This window comes from Oncorhynchus gorbuscha, linkage group LG25 (assembly GCF_021184085.1).
Source record: "Oncorhynchus gorbuscha isolate QuinsamMale2020 ecotype Even-year linkage group LG25, OgorEven_v1.0, whole genome shotgun sequence".
In the NCBI taxonomy this organism is placed as follows: Eukaryota; Metazoa; Chordata; class Actinopteri; order Salmoniformes; family Salmonidae; genus Oncorhynchus; species Oncorhynchus gorbuscha.
The window spans coordinates 30,395,728-30,416,792 of record NC_060197.1 but is presented as its reverse complement, the minus strand read 5'-3'; the positions used below and the strand labels follow the sequence as shown (position 1 = coordinate 30,416,792).

The 21,065-nt window shown below is 43.6% G+C and overlaps 1 protein-coding gene across 5 annotated transcripts in view; it reads right to left on the bottom strand.

The window, feature by feature from the left end:
- Positions 1-21,065, bottom strand: part of dock11 (dedicator of cytokinesis 11) — a 114,725-nt gene that overhangs the window by 71,873 nt on the left and 21,787 nt on the right. For all 5 annotated transcript variants that reach the window (XM_046329569.1, XM_046329564.1, XM_046329565.1 and 2 more), the window contains exons 7-12: positions 16,464-16,598; positions 14,974-15,154; positions 7,420-7,499; positions 5,340-5,423; positions 4,695-4,835; positions 3,555-3,806 (exon numbers count right to left, since the gene is read on the bottom strand). In XM_046329569.1, the coding sequence (XP_046185525.1) occupies positions 3,555-3,806; positions 4,695-4,835; positions 5,340-5,423; positions 7,420-7,499; positions 14,974-15,154; positions 16,464-16,598 (873 nt within the window). The remainder of the gene's footprint in view (positions 1-3,554; positions 3,807-4,694; positions 4,836-5,339; positions 5,424-7,419; positions 7,500-14,973; positions 15,155-16,463; positions 16,599-21,065) is intronic.

The following is a 21,065-nucleotide window of genomic DNA, read 5'->3' as shown; positions in this document are numbered from 1 at the left end:
AAAAACATGTTCTTCCTGGGAGTGGCAGAAAAGTAAGAGTGGAGTTCGTGACACATTAGTAGACATTTGGAACACATCAGCTTGACATAATCCGGACGACAAGTCTCATTATGTTGCTCTCGCAGGGGTTTAGCTAAAGATTCTGCTACCAGAAACAGATTTACATGGGAGATACCCATGTAAATCACAACATAAAGCTGTCACTGAGTGAGATGGAGGGGAGCCTGCTAGCGCCGGTGAGACACACCCTGACTTCCGTTGTGCAGTAGAAAGATGAGGACAGGCTGTCCTTGGACTACACCCAAACAGCACCTCAATTACACTGATCCGCTGGTGTCCAAGTCTATAATCATAGAGGAAGGCCATTATCTATTTCTCTGTGCCCTGGTGGACACTGCTAGGTTCACACACGGCAAGAGCCTACTAATTAATTTTTTTATTTTTTATTTAACTAGGCAAGTCAGTTAAGAACAAATTCTTATTTACAATGACGGCCTACCAGTGAACAGTGGGTTAACTGCTTTGTTCAGGGGCAGAACGACAGATTTTTACCATGTCAGCTCAGGGATTCGATCCAGCAACCTTTCGGTTACTGGCCCAACGCTCTAACTCGGCTACCTGCCACCCCAAATCAAGTTCTGTTTTTTTGTGTCAACGAGAGTGAGAATGACCAATGTCTTGATTGATTCTATTCTGTTTGATACTCTCTGTTTCCACTCTGTTCTTCATTCTGTTTCTGGGTTCAGATATTTTATTACACAGACATTTCCATTCCACCTCACAGGACTTTCTGCTTCCAGAGAGAGGGAGAGCTCCGTCATGTTTCCATGTTGTCTGGGGATGGGAGGCGCAGCACGGCAGGCAGTGGGGAATGGCGCTGTCGACAGCTGAACATTTTAAAAACCTCTCTCTTGTCCACAGGGAAAACATTTCCCTGTTTTAAAGTCTTGCCGTTGGGCGGCGAGAAAATGTTAACAGTTTTAAAGCTAGTTTCCTGCAATTCTACACATTTTGCAACGGGGCCGAGAGAAAATGTGCCGTTTTAAAGCTAATCATACACATTTCCCCATGGCGTTTGCCGTGTTCTTATGCTATCTGAGTGACTCAAGCATTATAACAACATCAACGCGGGCCTCATGTCATGACATTTTTATACATTTTTGATTCTCCCTGACCGTCTTTTATTTTGGGGTGATTGTTAGTTCTCAAAGACGATCTTGTTCAAAAAATATTTTTCTCCATTCTCGTTTTACATACTTTATGTCAGGTTTTAGTTGTTTAAGTTCACACTGACCGGGCCATACGTCCAGGATTACAAGCTAGCTGGCTAACTACCTTAGAGGTTTCTCCGGGACGATCTGATGTTGTATCGCCTCACTTTGATCTTAAAAGTGTGTCACGCTGCACCACTGCTAAATAAATATCATTGCTATCATATCCTATCATTGCTATGCAGACGACACACAATTAATCTTCTCCTTTCCCCCTTCTGATGACCAGGTGGCGAATCGCATCTCTGCATGTCTGGCAGACATATCAGTGTGGATGACGGATCACCACCTCAAGCTGAACTTCGGCAAGACGGAGCTGCTCTTCCTCCTGGGGAAGGACTGCCCATTCCATGATCTCGCCATCACGGTTGACAACTCCATTGTGTCCTCCTCCCAGAGCGCTAAGAACCTTGGCGTGATCCTGGACAACACCCTGTCGTTCTCAACTAACATCAAGGCGGTGGCCCGTTCCTGTAGGTTCATGCTCTACAACATCCGCAGAGTACGACCCTGCCTCACACAGGAAGCGGAGCAGGTCCTAATCCAGGCACTTGTCATCTCCCGTCTGGATTACTGCAACTCGCTGTTGGCTGGGCTCCCTGCCTGTGCCATTAAACCCCTACAACTCATCCAGAACGCCGCAGCCCGTCTAGTGTTCAACCTTCCCAAGTTCTCTCACGTCACCCCGCTCCTCCGCTCTCTCCACTGGCTTCCAGTTGTAGCTCGCATCCGCTACAAGACCATGGTGCTTGCCTACGGAGCTGTGAGGGGAACGGCATCTCAGTACCTCCAGGCTCTGATCAGGCCCTACACCCAAATAAGGGCACTGCATTCATCCACCTCTGGCCTGCTCGCCTCCCTACCACTGAGGAAGTACAGTTCCCGCTCAGCCCAGTCAAAACTGTTCACTGCTCTGGCTCCCCAATGGTGGAACAAACTCCCTCACGACGCCAGGACAGCGGAGTCAATCACCACCTTCCGGAGACACCTGAAACCCCACCTCTTTAAGGAATACCTAGGATAGGATAAAGTAATCCTTCTCACCCCCCCTTAAAATATTTAGATGCACCATTGTAAAGTGGTTGTTCCACTGAATGTCATAAGGTGAATGCACCAATTTGTAAGTCGCTCTGGATAAGAGCGTCTGCTAAATGACTTAAATGTAAATGTAAATATAGGGGAAACACAAGTACTGTCATTTACTGCTGGGTACCACCGCTACTGAGGCTGGGTCATCCTGTAACTGTAAATGGGACCAGCAGCAGTTTGTGTGTGCATGCGCGGGTGTGTTGGGGCATCACACCGGCTCCAGGAGTTAACACTGCACGCTACACTACAGCTAGCACCCAAGAGAAACACTCACCATCATGCTGAAACTGGACTGTTCTTTTCAAGTCGACTGGCTTCAAACTTTAGCAAAACAGCGAGAGTCGGGCAACTTTGATATTGCAGTTAGCCTTTGAAATAGCAATACTAGCTATATACGTGTACAATACATATAGATTAAAGCGAACATATCTCATAGCTGCTGTTCTCGTTTACCCTATTACTGTATAATGAGGAGTTAAGTTAAGGAGATATTCAACAGATTAATCAAAATCCTACCGCGTTGCATGGCAGTACTAGCTGTAGCACTGGATGGTGGAGTTAGGTTGTGCGTTTTACGACCACGCGGACAACAGGCACAGTAAACAGTGTAGCATCAGCCTGAATCTCAACCAGCTTTGAATAAAGAGGGAAAATCAACTGTATCATTCGGACTATGTCCTGGTCCATAGTAGCGCCAGCAGAGTCCCCCAGACACCAGAGGTAGTCCAGTGAAATCAGGAGTATCAGTCCAGTGCTCTCTCACACACACACACACACGCTGCATTGTGGGTAAATGCATGGATGTGCAGTATTGTGACACCGCATCGACTAGGGTGTAAGACGAGAGGACAGCCACGGCTGCGCAGCACCGCTGACGGCAACGCCTTGCGATCCCCGACGGGAGTGGCTCATCTCTGGGTGTCTAATGCCTGCTGACCGGGTCGTGCGGGTCATCAGAAACAAACACCAATGCATTTACAAACAAAACTCGAGCCATCTTCACATCCCTGTCCTAACCAACTGAGCATCTTAAGTAATCATATCAAATAAGGGAGAGACTTAGTTTGTAATCCTAGGATTCTGTGATGCCATCATTTCTACAGATACACAAACACGATTTAGTCTGCGTCTGTGTAAACAAACACAACACACAGAATATATTATATAGGTCAGTTAAGGTCACTATGGTCCAACCTGAGTGGGGTATTGCAGCAGAGACTCAGACACCCTTTGTAGAACGGGAAGACCATTCCCTTTCCCTGCATCCCCGTTCACTCCTCCATTCACCCCTCCTCCTCCCCCTCCCTCTGATGTAGGGGAGAGTGGAGAGGTGTCAGTCAGCATCTCTCGTACACAGGGAGGGTTGAGGTCCACGTGGAAGTCCGAAGAGATCTTACAGCTCTTAGACACGTCAAACAGGGCCAAGCTGATGAAGAACGGCTCCACCTGGATAACAGAGAGAAGAGAGAGCGTGCGTATGTGCGTGTTTACGAGGTACGAACAAAAGAGAGTGTGTGTGTGTATACGAGTGTGTGTGTGTGTGTGTATACGAGTGTATTTCCACTGTAGACATAAGCATATTAGCTTGAATGATGGCAACCCCACTCCTTCCAGGAACCATAACGCCTATGTGAGTTTGAGTGCAACGACGTCCCTCCATATAAATCTCGGGCCAACCTCCCTTATTCCCCTCCCCAGACCCTATAAATGCTCTAGTGGGAATGTAGTTATTTATCATAGTCTTTTATGTCTACTATAATCCACTCTGAAGGAGGGAGAAAGGGAGGACTCAGTAGTGTGCTCTATACTGCTGGCTCATGCCAAAGAGGCTCTGCATTCGTCTCACACTCCAATCAGGAGGCTAACTTCATTCATCAGGGAATCTGAATGTGGATAATGATTTAGGTCTCTATACAGCAATTTGGGCATCTATCTTGAGGTATTTCAAACGTGCAATATAAACACAATGAAAGATATTTTTATTCATGTTTGACCAATTTTTCCATTTCTATTGAACAATTTGTTCAGATGGTTCTAATCGTTGTTTCTTTAGCCATTGATAACTAGAAAGGATAAATGGTTTTGTAATTTGTTGTTGTTGTTGAAATACAAGTTAAGCTGCAATTATCCAATATTTTAGGAAAAAAACATAACTCCTGGACATTCTAACCATAATTCTTTATACTTAAAAGATCAAAAAGCGATCTGAAAATAAGTTGAATATACAACTTAAACACAAATTCTGATGTCGTTTTTGGATCTGTTGTGCCCTGTTGTACGCTACTCCTATAGGACCTACGTTGGAGCAGGAGGATAGGGTGTGTGTGAGCTTACGTTGGTGAGGACCCCGTCCCCCCTCTCGTTGGCACAGCCCTGCAGGCTGAAGGTGAGGTCATGGCAGCTGACGGCGATGCGCCGGCCAAAACGCTCCTCAAACGGCTTCACATCAGGCTCTATACCCGAGAAGTCCAACCTCTGGAGAGAGGTGGGGTGAGAGGAGACGTGGGGGGAGGGAGGAGGAGAGGAGGATGGGAAAGAGGTGGGAGGAGAGGAGGTGGTGGGAGGGATGGGTGAGGAGAGGAGGGAGGGAAAAAGATGGAGAGAGGGGAAGGAGGGAGAGGGGGAAAGGAGAGTGGAGGAGAGAGGTGGGTGAGGAAGAAGGGGAGGAAGGAGGAGGAGGAAGAAAGGAGGGGGGAGAGGGAGGTCAGGAAGAAAGATGAAGGAGAGAGGAGGGAACAGTGGTTAGCTTCTGGCATCCATCCCCATGGAAACATACAATATGCAAACATAGACATTCTCTAACTGAGAGGTTCACTCGATGCCAGTTGAGCCAGCAGGCCCTGGGACTGCCCAGACAGACAGGGTATATCATGCATCGATACACCTATACACTGCATACTACAAGCCTGATCTAATAGACTTAAACAACATTAACAAACATATTGGGGATGAATAGAGTAAAACACAGACAGTTCTAACCTGTGTTTCAGGGTCCAGGGAGAAAAGCTTTTGTCTCCCCTCGTTCCTGTTCATTTTATTGAGCTGGTCTGTTTCCCTGGCATACTGCAGAGAGAGAAAGGAGAAAGACAAAGAACAGCCTCAGGTCACAGTGAGATCTCCATCCTCCCTCTCTCATCTCACACCATCCATCCATCCATCCATCTCCAGAGAGAGACAGAAGAGTTAACCAGGAAGAGGAGCGCTGGGACATCTCAGACCAGACAGCTCTCTTTGTTTTCCATGTGCTGTTCTGGGTTTATAGGCACATTCAAGCAGTTGAGGTGGTCTCTATGGGATAAGCATCATCTTCACCCCAAATGGCACCCTGTTCCCTCTAACGTGCACTACTTTTGCCATGGGCCCATAGGGTTCTGGGCAAAAGTAGTGCACAATATAGGGAATAGGGTGCCATTAGGGCCGCAGGAATTTTGTTTCTCTAACTGACTAGAAAACACATTGCTTATCAATAATCTATCTGCTAGAACCTAAAAAGAGTTATTCAGCTGTCGTCCATAGGATAACCCTCCTACATGGAACCCAACCTGGTTATACCTGGAACCAAAAAGGGTTCTACTTGGAACCCAAAAGGGTTCTCTTATGGCGACACCCGAAGAACCCTTTTTTCAATAAAACTTTCCTTTCTCTCCGATCGAAACAGGATACGCTCTGTCTGAATGACCCTATTAAAACCTCTCCACCATGTGGCTAGGATCACTACCATGTGTGTGTGAGGAATATCCACACTGCTAGAATAAAGCACGGCTGCTAATGAGGCCAGAGGTGAAGAGAGCAAGTCAGACTAAAACATACTGCCAACATCCACCAGGCTGAATCAATCAGCAACGGGGTATACACACTACGCCTAAGAGTGGACCACACAGACGGCTACATTATGAATCAGATGCTTAGTAAAACATTTTTAAAATGAACAGTAGGCCTATTTTATGGGTTCCTCTGCAGTGTGTGATTGATGTTGACAATCAAATCAAAATCAAATCAAATGTATTTGTCACATACACATGGTTAGCAGATGTTAATGCGAGTGTAGCGAAATGCTTGTGCTTCTAGTTCCGACAATGCAGTAATAACCAATGAGTAATCTAACTAACAATTCCAAAACTACTACCTTTTACACACAAGTGTAAAGGGATAAAGAATATGTACATAAAGATATATGAGTGAGTGATGGTACACAGCGGCATAGGCAAGATGCAGTAGATGGTATCGAGTACAGTATATACATATGAGAGGAGTATGTAAGCAAAGTGGCATAGTTTAAAGTGGCTAGTGATACATGTATTACATAAAGATGCAGTAGATGATATAGAGTACAGTATATACGTATACATATGAGATTAATAATGTAGGGTATATAAACATTATATTAAGTAGCATTGTTTAAAGTGGCTAGTGATATATTTTACATCAATTCCCATCAATTCCCATTATTAAAGTGGCTGGAGTTGAGTGACACCACGCGCAAACCGTGTGTGCCATCGTGGGCAAATTGATTTTGTTCCCCCACACCAAACATGATCACGACACGCAGGTTGAAATATCAAAACAAACTCTGAACCAATTCTATTAATTTTGGGACAGGTCGAAAAGCATTAAACATTTATGGCAATTTAGCTAGCTAGCTTGCAGTTGCTAGCTAATTCTCCTATTTAGCTAGCTAGCTTGCTGTTGCTAGCTAATTTGTCCTATTTAGCGAGCTACCTTGCTGTTGCTAGCTAATTTGTACTGGGATATAAATATTGAGTTGTTATTTTACCTGAAATGCACAAGGTCCTCTACTACGACAATTAATGCACACATAAAACAGTCAACCGAATCGTATCTAGTCATCTCTCCTGCTTCCATGCTTCTTTTTCTTCTTTGAACTTTATATGGCGATTGGCAACTAACTTTCATAATAAGGTGCATTACCACAACTGACCTCAGTTAATTTTTCAATCACCCACGTGGGTATATGCTTCTAAAAACCAATGAGGAGATGGGAGAGGAAGGACTTGCAGTGCATTCTGCATGTGGTGTGGTCAGCATGTAACAGCATTACCTTGTTGAGTTCAGGGTGAAGGCTCCTCCCCAGACTCTCCAATAGGCTCTCTCCTTTCCCCTGGCTGCTGCTGTCCTCATCTGATTGGACGAGGGAGGAGTCAGTCAAAAAGAGTTCTGACCATAGAGCCTCATTTATGATTGGGATGAGTATAACGACATCTGATATTAGAGCACCTTTTCCTTGATATCTGATCCTCCTAGACTTGTGTACTTGGATGTTGACCTGCACAAAGCTACTGGATGATTCTACTCAGTGGTGGAAAAAAGTACCCCAATTTTCATACTTGAGTAAAAGTAAAGATACATTGAAAGAAAACGACTCAAGTAAAAGTAAAAGTCACCCAGTAAAATACTACTTGAGTAAAAGTCCAAAGGTTTTTGGTTTTAAATGTACTTAAGTATCAAAAGTAAAAGTATAAATAATTTGTTATTTTAATTTAGGGATAGCCAGGGTCACAGTTCAACACTCAGACATAATTTACAAACAAAGCATTTGTGTTTGGTGAGTCTGCCAGATCAGAGGCAGTAAGGATGACCAGGGATGTTATTTTGATAAGTGCTTGAATTAGACAATTCTCCTGTCCTGCTAAGCATTCAAAATGTTAGGAGTACATTTGGGTGTCAGGGAAAATGTAAGGAGTAAAATGTACATTATTTTCTTTACGGATGTAGTGGAGTAAAAGTAAAAGTGGTCAAAAAATATAAATAGTAAAGGACAGATATCCCCCCAAAACTACTTAAGTAGTACTTAAAAGTATTTTGACTTAAGTACTTTACACCACTGATTCTACTTCATTTTTACACTCTTCACCTTTCATGTTGAGTGATGTCCCAATGAGCTCTTCCTACGAACTCTGCTGCGTGTCTGACTCCATTCAGTGTACTGCAGGGGGGAACTGGCGACCAGCCAGGCTAACTGACTCCCACAGCTTTCTGCTGGATTAGCCAAATCTCTCAGAATCTCAGAGGCATATGAGAACTTACTGTACTTGTTTTTAGAGGGACATTTGAGTAGAGAGGGTCTGCCCTTATGAGAAAATGAATGTCCCCAACTGTCAATTGCTCGGAGGCTATACACACAGGCAAACATGCAGACACACACACGCATGCGCGCAAAAACGCATAGACAGACACGTATGCATGCAAAGGCACTCGTGACCGATTCCAGTGAAGTTTGAAATGGGAAGTAAATTCTAGACGCAGATAAAATGACCGGTGAAAACTAGCAATACAATGCTGCCTTGCTGACCAACTTGTGTGTATCATCCTGTAATTGATCATTTAGGCTTTTCAGTGTGCGCTTACAGGTTACGGGAAGGTAATTGAACCCCCTAGAGGAGAAGACTGTGTTGAAAGACAGGTGCAACTTTTCTTTGGAAAAAATGGTAGGAGTGGATTAGCTAAATACAGTTTTTTACAATCACTTTGGCACTCATTTCAGAACCTTCATGTCACTTTTCAAAACTCTATAGACACAATACGCACAAACGATGATCAAAATGCAAAACACTTCTTCCAATTGCTTGGATACAATACACATAAAGCTAAAATCACCTGTTCAAAATAACACAACTTAACCTCAAAGTATTACCATTTCAAAATTCAATTCACCCATTACATCTGAGATGACTGTCTATTCATTTCATTACAATGATCTAACTATCAATTGATACAACTGCTCAAAATGATAAGTAACTGTTTTCGTTTTATGGCAACTGATGAACAATATTCCATGTTTAGATCATGAAAGTTTCAGGATAACGAGATCCATTGACACCAATTACCATGGAACATGAACCAATTTGACTACATTATCTATGGATGTAATATTTCATCCTCATTCTTTATCAGACACTGTTTCTATGGTACCATGTACCACTTTTCCAGACCATGTTTTCAGGTTTGACATTACTGTACACTCACCGGCCACTTTATTAGGTACACCTATCTAGTACTGGGTAGGACTCCCATTTGCCTACACAACAGCCTGAATTATTCACGGTGTTGTACGTTAAGAGATGCCGTTCTGCACACAACTGTTTTAAACGGCTGTTATTTGAGCATTTGTGGCCTTTCTGTTAGCTTGAATAAGTCTGGACATTCTCCTCTGATCTCTCATTAAAAAGGTGTTTTTGCACACAGAACTGACACTCACCGAATGTGTTTTTTTTTATCACACCATTCTCTGTAAACTGTAGAGACTGTAGTCAGGGCAGCTGTTTCTGAGATACTGGAACCACCATGTGTAGCACCAACAATCATACCACGGTCAAAATTGCTTACATTACGCATCTTACCCGTTCTAATGTTTGGTCGAACAACAACTAAAGCTCTCTACTCTATATACTCTATATATTGAGTTGCAGACATCCACATGATTCGCTGTTCGAAGGAGCAGGCTATTTGCGTTTACAAGCAGGTGTACCTAATAAAGTGGTCGGTGAGTGTATGTATGCAGGCCCTTGTAATTTATTTTCCAATACTGCCAACTCATTACTGATGATTGATTTCACATTGTGGTACGAGTATATAGTGAAATGAGTGGTATACACCTACAACAACATAGTGATAACATTGGAGCTGGCAGGTGATCCAGGTCACAGTAGAGGTCAAGCAGTGGGAGGAAGACGAGGAACACGTGGTGGTCAAAGGAATGGCAGGGGACAAGCACCCCTTCTGAGAGGTGGTCGTGGGCCTCGTTTGAGAGATGTGGGGGAACGTGCAAGAGAACAAGGCCACAGACCAAGACAGCGGCAGCAACTGCAAAGAGTGTCCAATGAAATCCGAGCAATAGTTGTAGACCATGTCGTAAATCATGGCATGACAATGACTGAGGCAGCTACAATGATTCAATCAAACCTCAGAAAATCATCCGTGGCCTCAATCATCAGAACTTTCCGCAAAGAGAACTGGTAAGTCTTCAGCATGCACTAAACATTAGGCTATTCTCAATTGACAAATGACTGTACAGTGGTTCGTTATTTAAAAGTTGCAGCGTACTGCAGCACAGCTTGTGTGTTGCCGCAGAATTCTATGGCACATTATTTAAGTGCCAACCACTGGTACCATTAATGCTAGTTAGTGCTAGTTTGACCACCAGAGGGCATCTTTGAGAAGCATTTGAAAACCTTCAAAAGTGGCTGTACTAGATAATTTAAAACTTTTTTTTTGTAAGAACGGGGTATATGGGACTGATTTTAAGACATTTTGCTTAATTAATATCATAGTGTTTCTATTCCAAGAAAACTAAAAACACTCTGGGTTTCCATTACAATGGAACGGAAAATATGGCGCTGTAAAACGTGACGGTCTGGAGTAGGCTACAGTACAGGACTATTTAGCTAAAGAATCCCTGTGTCGTGCGGGCATGCGGGAGACCGGTATTCAATTTCCCAATGGGGAGGAAGGAGTATCCTTGTAAATAATAATTTGTTCATAACTGACTTGACTAGTTAAATAAAGGTTACTCTAAGAGCAGAACATTTCTACACCATAATTGTAATCTAACCAATACCCAAACAGAGATTCAGCCAAAATAAAAAATCTCATAGATTTATCAAGACCAGGCTTTGGGATGGCCACTCCAATACCTTGACGTTGTTGTCCTTAAGCCATTTTGCCACAACTTTTGAAGTATGCTTGGGGTCATTGTCCATTTGGAAGACCCATTTGCGACTAAGCTTTAACTTCCTGACTGATGTCTTGAGATGTTGCTCCAATATATCCACGTAATTTGTTTTCTGCTGTTTCCTCCAGCATCTTCACAAGGTCACTTGCTGTTGTTCTGGGACTAATTTGCACTTCTCGCACCAAAGTATGTTCATCTCTAGGAGACAGAACGCGTCTCCTTCCTGAGCGTTATAATGGCTGCGTGGTCCCATGGTGTTTATACTTGCGTACTATTGTTTGTACAGATGAACATGGTACTTTCAGGTGTTTGGAAATTGCTCCCAAGGATGAACAACACTGCACAAAGTAGATGTCCTAACCGACTTGCCAAAGAAATGTGTGGAATGGTTAAAAAATGAGTGTTAATGACTCCAACCTGAGAGTATGTAAACTTCCGACTTCAACTGTATATTGTCCTGCTAATAGCCCATAATGGCCTATTATAATACTGTACATGGTGTCCAGGTCAGGAAAACCAAAACATTTATTTATTAAAGACTATCAGAAAGAATGTTGGTACTTATTTATTTTGATCCAAAGCCATGAATGAGTGAGTCACTCAGCTTTTTGTAGGTGCTGCTATATGACTGTGCCATCAACTTGATAATATATATTTTGTTTCCAAAAAAATGAAAGTGAGCAATTGTAATCTGAATAAAGGTCAAAACAATATTTGTAAAGGCCATAACATTTATTTCTGTTTAAAGATGGAGATAAATGCTGGGCCAATTGAGCCGCCCTACTCCCAACCCCGGCCGGAGGTGATACATAATACTTTTTGTGGTATTATTTGTTGTCTTTTCTGGTCGATTATACTGAAATTGCAACCAATCACGGCCGGTTGTGATACAGCCAACCTAACTTCGAAATACATTTGACGATAGAATTCTCCCCCTACCCTTCTTCTATTGTCCAGCTACCTGCTAATAGCCATAATGGCGCTGTACAACGTGACCGTGTGTATTTGAAAAAGTATTTTCCAGTAAGCAACTATTTGTTTACCTTCATTAGACAACTTTGTTCCAATATTTCTGTAATTCAGTGATGTTTATTCCCATAGTAATTCCTTATGGAGCCATAACTAAATAAACATTGGCATTTTGAAAGAGCATTTTTATAATATATAATAATATATATAATAATAATATATGCCATTTAGCAGACGCTTTTATCCAAAGCGACTTACAGTCATGTGTGCATACATTCTACGTATGGGTGGTCCCGGGGATCGAACCCACTACCCTGGCGTTACAAGCGCCATGCTCTACCAACGAAAGCATAAAGATGCCATTATTAGTTACATTGTTTTAGTTTGAATGTGCAGACTGGCACTAAGAACAGCAGGAACGTTTCCCTAGTCAGCACCATTATTAATGCAATGGCCCTGGAAGTGTAGCTCTGTGCAACCCAGTGGGGTAACACAGTGCCCTTCCTCCTCCTCCCTTCCCCATGGGCTAGTTCCGTCCCGTGCCCCCTGCCCCCGTGCCTTGAACCTCACGCGCTTTCAGTGGATACAGCTGGAGAACTATATACAGTATATTGTCCTGCTAATAACAGGGTTAATAATATATCAGTGAGAATATCTAAATTAATAATAATAATAATTCTAAATTAATGAGAATAATTGCTTTGTTTAAAAAATAACAATATTTTGGAGATAATTTTGTTTTCAAATAACGTAAAATGAGCAAGAAAAAGGCAATTCTTGAACATGGGGTGAGACATTGTTACTAATTTGTAAATAAAGCCAGTTTGTTATTTACAATAATTCATTTCTGTTTTTAGAGGGAGAGAAACCAAAAACCTACAGTCATCTCATGGGTTGCCCAGTCGAAGCCCGGCACAGGTATTGAACCAGCATCTGTAGCTTGTACTGCTATGCAGTGTCTTACGACTGTTGCACCACACAAGCGCTGTACAACAGGACCGGTCGGGAGTGGGCTACATTACAAAATAATCCTAACAAAATAAGTAATAAAAACCTTAGTGTAACAACAGTTTTAGTAAGTAATACTGAAGTCGTGCACAATTATCAGTTTCTATTTAGGTTTATGTCGCCCATTCATTGTCAGTTAGAGACACAGTAGGACCCAAAAGCATAAACAGTGCTCTAACTCCCCCTTGGCTGGTCTGGAGCAATGAAGTGGTGACGTAGGGTACCGTACTAAATTACAGCAGCATTATCGCAAAACTTTTGGTGGGGCAACCACTGTATACTGCATGCCAACGTGTACCACGGTGTAGGTGATGTGACTAAATGTGTTCTTAGTGTAATTTTCCCTGCAGAATTGAGACTAGGTCAAATATGGGAGGCAGAGGCAAAATTCTGACAGACCAACAAGAGCGGGGTGTGGTCAATTTGGTTTGGGCCAGAAATTATATTCGCCTTACAGAAATTCGGCAGCACATCTTGGACAATGACGACATGTTGAACAATGTGGAAGCCATAAGTTTGCAGGCTATTGCATGCATGCTGAAATGGCACCAGGGGTCTCTAAAACAGTTATACCGTGTGACTTTAGAAAGAAATGCAGACAGAGTGAAGCAACTGAGGACTGAGTATGTTCAGGTATGTTCAGTTTCAAGATGGCTGTTGTGAAAAATCCCCCCAACATTCTACATCATTGTAATCAGTAATTCTCTTTCCAAGACTTCTTTTTAGAAGGTGATGGAGCTGGATGCTGACAAAAACCATCACAAATTCCTCTTTTTGGATGAGGAAGGTTTCAACCTGGCCAAAACAAGGAGGAGAGGTCGGAATTTCATTGGCCAACGGGCAACCATCCAAGGACCTGGCCAACATCACCATGTGTCCGGCTATATTGGAAGATGGTGTGGTGGTACGCAGACCTCGTATTGGATCATATAATGCAGCTCTCCTTGTAACCTTCTTTGATGAGCTAAATCAGGTCTGTAGAGCTGTTGGCGTGACCTATGTCATTGTGTGGGATAATGTCAGGTTCCACCATGCTCAAATGGTGCAAGCATGGTTTCAGGCCCATCCACAATTTACCACCCTGTACTTACCCCCACTCTCCTTTCCTTAGCATGATTGAGGATTTTTTCTCCACATGGAGGTGGAAGGAATATGATAGGCGCTTTCTCGAACAAGCCACGCTTCTCCAGGCCATGGATGACGCATGCAATGATTCGCCATGCCCGAAGATTCTTCCCAAGATGTTTGGCTAATGAAAACATCCATTGTGATGTGGCTGAGAACCTGTGTCCAAATCCACAAGACAGGGTTGATGGAAATATAGAAGTACATTAATCAATCCTTTGGTTTGCTTTTTACAGTAAACCAGGTGAGGAATACTGCAGTTGACGTTTTACTGTAGTTTTTTTCTTTTTTGTAGCTGATTATTTTTGCTTTGATTCAAAGAAACCTATGTTGTGATTTTATTGTATTTCATCAATACATTTAAGATTTTGTTCAATGATTCCACTGTGTCTGTAGTATTCTCTCTACTGGTCCTTTTTACAGTGATGTATTTATGTGTAGCATCATCATGAAACAATTTTGTACTACAATATTTAATGATTGTGCGAACAACTACACAGTATCTTGTGTGTGGGTGATCTAAATGAATGTTCCTTTCATGATAAACTAGTTATTTGAACCAATGATTCTGAAAGTGCAAGGTTCTTTTAAAGATATGAATGCACAATGCAATGTTTTGAACATTGGACAGCCTATGTTACAAGTGATGACCGTTTTGAGTTGTGCGTCTAGAGTTTTGAAAAATGACCACAAGGTTCTGAAATTAGTGCCAAAGTGGTTGTAAAAAACTGTAAGATGTTGAACTGCAGTTCTAGGAGAGTACGGCATACAATGTGTTTGTGTGTGTGTGTGTGTGTGTTTGTGTGTCCAGTCCATCCTCACCCAGGGCACAGTCTAGGCCGTCTCCTCCGTTCCTCCTGTCTCCTCCCTCAGTGCTGCTCTGCAGGGCCTGTTTCAGGGTGACCACCCACTCCTCCATCTCCGCCTCACTGTCCGCAGAAAGGAGGTGGCTGTAGCGCTCCTGCATCTTCAGCTCAAAGCCGTTACGGCGCATCTTAGGACACTGGAGGGGAGGACAGGGAACAGACGGTTGGTTTGAGTCATTTAGTAACATAATCTTAAAGTAGTTCCAACCAATCTTAGGGCACCTGGGGTGAAAATATAGACGTTCGGTTGGAGTCATTTAAACATTGTGGATCAAAGTTGTTAAAGCGCATCTTAGGGCGCTGGGGAGGAGAGAAAGAGAGCACATCTGGTTGGATCAGCATATAACCTAATAACACTCGGCTCAATGCTCAAACGGGCTGGTGAGTAGACAGCTAATATTTACATTTCAAGTTTAGCCAACTTGGATCTAATTGCTAGCTAGATAACGAGGCAGAACAGTAGAATTATTATGAACACAGCCTTCTGTCTGTCTCCAACTGTTTGAACAGCATGCTAGCCTGTCTACTTTGTTCAATCAATACCTTATTTCTCAGAATGAGAATGAGTTGCCAATTCCCTATATTGTGTTTTATGATTATTGCACATTTATAAAACAGACTGGACAGCTAGTATAACAGCCTTTGGTTAAAATGCTGCTAGGTGCCGATTTAGGCCTAAATCTTTATTAGCAACTAATCCCACTGGGCACAGACGTCATTTCAACGTGTAGTTTGGTTTACAATTGAAAGTTGTCAACTAACGTGAATTCAATGTGAAATCAACAAAAAATGTCACTATATTGGATTTAGGTTCAAAGTTGGGTGAAAAAATGACGAAATTCCCTTACGTTGATGACTTTTGCAAATCCAATCCATTTTCCAAGTCAATCCAACGTCCTCACATTGAATTCTTTGTTGAAATGACATGGAAACAACGATGATTCAACAAGTTTTATTCCCAGTGGGCTGTTGTGTTAAAAGCCTAATTCTGAGTGTCCTGCTGCCATTTTTGCCTCCAGAGAATGATTACCTATTAATTGTATTAACATAGAATGATCTATTTGATTATCACAGACTTCCCTCCATGGCTGGCAGGAGGAAAGTCTAGCGTCTAGGACAGACAAGACAATATATTTAGATTTGTCTGTCTCCATAAAGCCCAGAGCGGATGGTGTGCCTCTGTAAGCAAATGGTCAATCTATTCCCGGGACACATTAGGAACAAACATTAACCATATACAAAGATATACCGTACTGTATTATTCACAACAACCACACGACGTCAAGGTGAAATTAAGGGACCGTATTCAATGAGCATCTCAAAGTAGCTGATCTAAGATCAGTTCCCCCGTCCATGTAATCTAAGGAATTGTAATCTAAAAGACCAGACTGATCCTAGATCAGCACTCCTACTCAGAGACTCTTTGTGTATAAGGGCCCAGGTCACCTGAATGACGTCTATACAGGAGTCCAGGTAGATGGATCCTTTGGTGTCCTTGCAGTTCTTCTCATCCTTGTAGGAGTTGAGGATGTAGGAGCCGTCTGGCAGCTGGGACAGGTAGAAATACCTCCTCTTAAACACCTGATAATCAGAAGAAGGGTTTCAATTCAAAATCATCCAATAGCCACGCCGCTTTTATTTCTAAGTGTCCATCTGCTGTACAGTCTAGTGGATGTGTGGATACAAAGGTAGATAAGGCTGGTGATCAAATGTATTGTTGTGACATTCAAATACAGTTGTACTTTTTTTGATTAGCTGAGTCAGGTAAGGCCCTATCAGATCCGCGATGCGGAGAACGTGGAAGGAATCACGGAATCCAGACATTAAAACGGAATTGAAGAATATTCAAAAATGCATTTAATTTATTTGAAAATTAATTAGCTCAGGATTATTATAAAACAGCTCCCGGGTTATCATAAGGCATGAACAAAATGCATCACTAATTCTTATTTGCCTTCTTTATTACTTTCTGAAGAGGCAACGTGGGAATGGCCCTGTCCGTGTGTGCGTGTTTGTTTGTCTACCACTTTGTGTAGCCGTTAGCGATGATGCTAATGATAACCGTTTTATGGAAGATGGAAAGGCTTTCCCCCAAAAAATCGAAATGAAAATGTTAACGACAAAGTTGCCTGTGCCTACCTGCATAACGATATTATGATTATTTGGTGATTTGTGATTAGCAAACTCTACAATCAGAAACAGAGCTAAGCAAACACGTCTCTTGCTGGTGCACACCTGAATTAAAGGTTACGTACACCCCAAAATAAAAATGTACTTGATATTTCCAAGTCCTCAAGTGGTCTCCTGATGTGGTTTAAGTATTGTTATGGACTTAGAACATCCAATTGTGTTGTTTTTATATTTAAAAAAAATATTTTGAGAGCAAAAATTTGAAAGAAATGGGAAAAAACTGAAACCTGGGAAAACAAAATGGAAAAAACTGAACATTTATATATAACTGATTTTATAGGGCCCTAATCAGGTATGTTAGTGCTGAACAAACGCCTGCACAGTTTTTTGTGGTACATGATCTACGTCATTTATTGTACATCTACAATGCATTCGGTAAGAATTCAGACCCCTTGACTTTTCCCACATTTTATTTTGTTACAGCCTTATTCTAAAATGGATTTAAATTTTTTTTTCCCCATACCCCATAATGACAAAGCAAGACAGGTGTTTAGACATTTTTTAAAATAAAAAATAGCACATTTACATAAGTATTCAGACCCTTTGCAGCATTTTTGGCAGCCATTACAGCCTTGAGTCTTCCTGGGTATGGTGTGCTAATACAGGTGTGCCACGCTACAAGCTTGGCACACCTGTATTAGGGATGTTTCTCCCATCCCTCTCTGCAAATCCTCTCAAGCTTTGTCAGGTTGGATGGGGAGGAACGCTGCACAGCAATTTTCAGGTCTCTCCAGAGATGTTCAACCGGGTTCAAGTCTGGGCTCTGGCTGGGCCACTCAAGGACATTCAGAGATTTGTCCCGAAGCCACTCCTGCATTGTCTTGGCTGTGTGCTTTGGGTTGTTGTCCTGTTGGAAGGTGAACCTTCGCCCAAGTCTGAGGTCACTCTGGAGAAGACTTTCATCAAGGATCTCTCTGATCTTTGCTCTGTTCATCTTTCTCTAGATTCTGACTAGTCTCCCAGTCCCTGCCACTGAAAAACATCCCCACAGCATGATGCTACCATCACCATGCTTCACCATAGGGATGGTGCCAAAGAGTTCCGTCTTGGTTTCATCAGACCAGAGAATCTTGTTTCTCATGGTCTGAGAGTCCTTTAGGTGCCTTTTGGCAAACTCCAAGTGGGCTGTCATGTGCCTTTTACTGAGGAGTGGCTTCCGTCTTCCGGCCACTCTACCATAAAGGACTGATTGGTGGAGTGCTGCAGAGATGATTGTCCTTCTGGAAGGTTCTCCCATCTCCACAGAGGAACACTGTCAGAGTGACCATCAGGTTCTTGGTCACCTCCTGACCAAGGCCCCTCTCCCCTGATTGCTCAGTTTGGCCGGGCAGCCAGCTCTAGGAAGTCTGGGTGGTTCCAAACTTTTTTTTTTCATTTAAGAATGATGGAGACCACTTTGTTCTTGGGGACCTTCAATGCTGCAGGAATGTTTTGGTACCCTTCCCCAGATCTGTGCCTCGACACAATCTTGTATTTGAGCTCTAAGGACAATTCCTTCGACCTCATGGCTTGGATCTGACATGCACTGTCAACTGTGTGGCACTATATAGACAGGTGTGTGTCACGCCTTGGTCATTGTATTTTGTGTTTTTGTTATATGTTTGGGTAGGCCAGGGTGTGACATGGGTTTATATGTTGTGTTTCGTATTGGGGTTTGTATTATTTGGGATCGCGGCTGATTAGGGGTGTGGTATAGGCTTGGCTGCCTGAGGCGATTCTCAATTAGAGTCAGGTGCTTATCGTTGTCTCTGATTGGGAACCGTATTTAGGTAGCCTGACTTTAGCTTTGTATTTCGTGGGTGTTTGTTCCTGTCTCTGTGTTGTAGTCACCAGACAGGCTGTAATTAGTTTCACGTTCCGTTCTGTTGTTTTTGTATTTAGTATTCAGTTATTTCATGTACCGCGATTTATTTAATTAAAGTCATGAGTAACCTACACGCTGCATTTCGGTCCGACTCTCTTCTTTCAACAGACGAACGCCGTTACAGAAACACCCACCGCTCACGGACCGAGCAGTGTGTAAACTGGCAGGAGCTAAAGGAGGACGTTATGGACGGTAGAGGCATGGAGTATACGACGTGGGAAGAAATCGACAGGTGGGCGGCCGACCCAGAGAGAGTGCAGGAGCCCGCCTGGGATTCGCTTCTGCAGTGCGAAGAGGGCTATAGACGAATGGGCTCCGGGCAGCCGAGCGGAAATGGAGGAAAACTCGCCTCCCTGCGGACCTGGCATCCTTTCGCTCCCTCCTCTCTAGATTTTCCTCTTCTGTCTCTGCTGCTAAAGCCACTTTCTACCACTCTAAATTCCAAGCTTCTGCCTCTAACCCTAGGAAGCTCTTTGCCACCTTCTCCTCCCTCCTGAATCCCCCCCCTCCCTCTCTGCAGATGACTTCGTCAACCATTTTGAAAAGAAGGTCGACGACATCTGATCCTTGTTTGCTAAGTTAAACGACACCACTGGTTCTGCTCACACTGCCCTACCCTGTGCTCTGACCACTTTCTCCCCTCTCTCTCCAGATGAAATCTCGCGTCTTGTGACGGCCGGCCGCCCAACAACCTGCCCGCTTGACCCTATCCCCTCCTCTCTTCTCCAGACCATTTCCGGAGACCTTCTCCCTTACCTCACCTCGCTCATCAACTCATCCCTGACCGCTGGCTACGTCCCTTCCGTCTTCAAGAGAGCGAGAGTTGCACCCCTTCTGAAAAAACCTACACTCGATCCCTCCGATGTCAACAACTACAGACCAGTATCCCTTCTTTCTTTTCTCTCCAAAACTCTTGAACGTGCCGTCTTTGGCCAGCTCTCCCACTATCTCTCTCAGAATGACCTTCTTGATCCAAATCAGTCAGGTTTCAAGACTAGTCATTCAACTGAGACTGCTCTTCTCTGTATCACGGAGGCGCTCCGCACCGCTAAAGCTAACTCTCTCTCCTCTGCTCTCATCCTTCTAGATCTATCGGCTGCCTTCGATACTGTGAACCATCAGATCCTCCTCTCCACCCTCTCCGAGTTGGGCATCTCCGGCGCGGCCCACGCTTGGATTGCGTCCTACCTGACAGGTCGCTCCTACCAGGTGGCGTGGCGAGAATCTGTCTCCTCACCACGCGCTCTCACCACTGGTGTCCCCCAGGGCTCTGTTCTAGGCCCTCTCCTATTCTCGCTATACACCAAGTCACTTGGCTCTGTCATAACCTCACATGGTCTCTCCTATCATTGCTATGCAGACGACACACAATTAATCTTCTCCTTTCCCCCTTCTGATGACCAGGTGGCGAATCAAGCAGTTCCACGTAAGTCTACTCACATCGTATATCATCCACTATCATGCACTATTGTAAAGTGGCTGTTCCACTGGATGTCATAAGGTGAATGCACCAATTTGTAAGTCGCTCTGGATAAGAGCGTCTGCTAAATGACTTAAATGTAATGTAAATGAATCGCATCTCTGCATGTCTGGCAGACATATCCGTGTGGATGACGGATCACCACCTCAAGCTGAACCTCGGCAAGACGGAGCTGCTCTTCCTCCCGGGGAAGGACTGCCCGTTCCATGATCTCGCCATCACGGTTGACAACTCCATTGTGTCCTCCTCCCAGAGCGCTAAGAACCTTGGCGTGATCCTGGACAACACCCTGTCGTTCTCAACTAACATCAAGGCGGTGGCCCGTTCCTGTAGGTTCATGCTCTACAACATCCGCAGAGTACGACCCTGCCTCACACAGGAAGCGGCGCAGGTCCTAATCCAGGCACTTGTCACCTCCCGTCTGGATTACTGCAACTCGCTGTTGGCTGGGCTCCCTGCCTGTGCCATTAAACCCCTACAACTCATCCAGAACGCCGCAGCCCGTCTGGTGTTC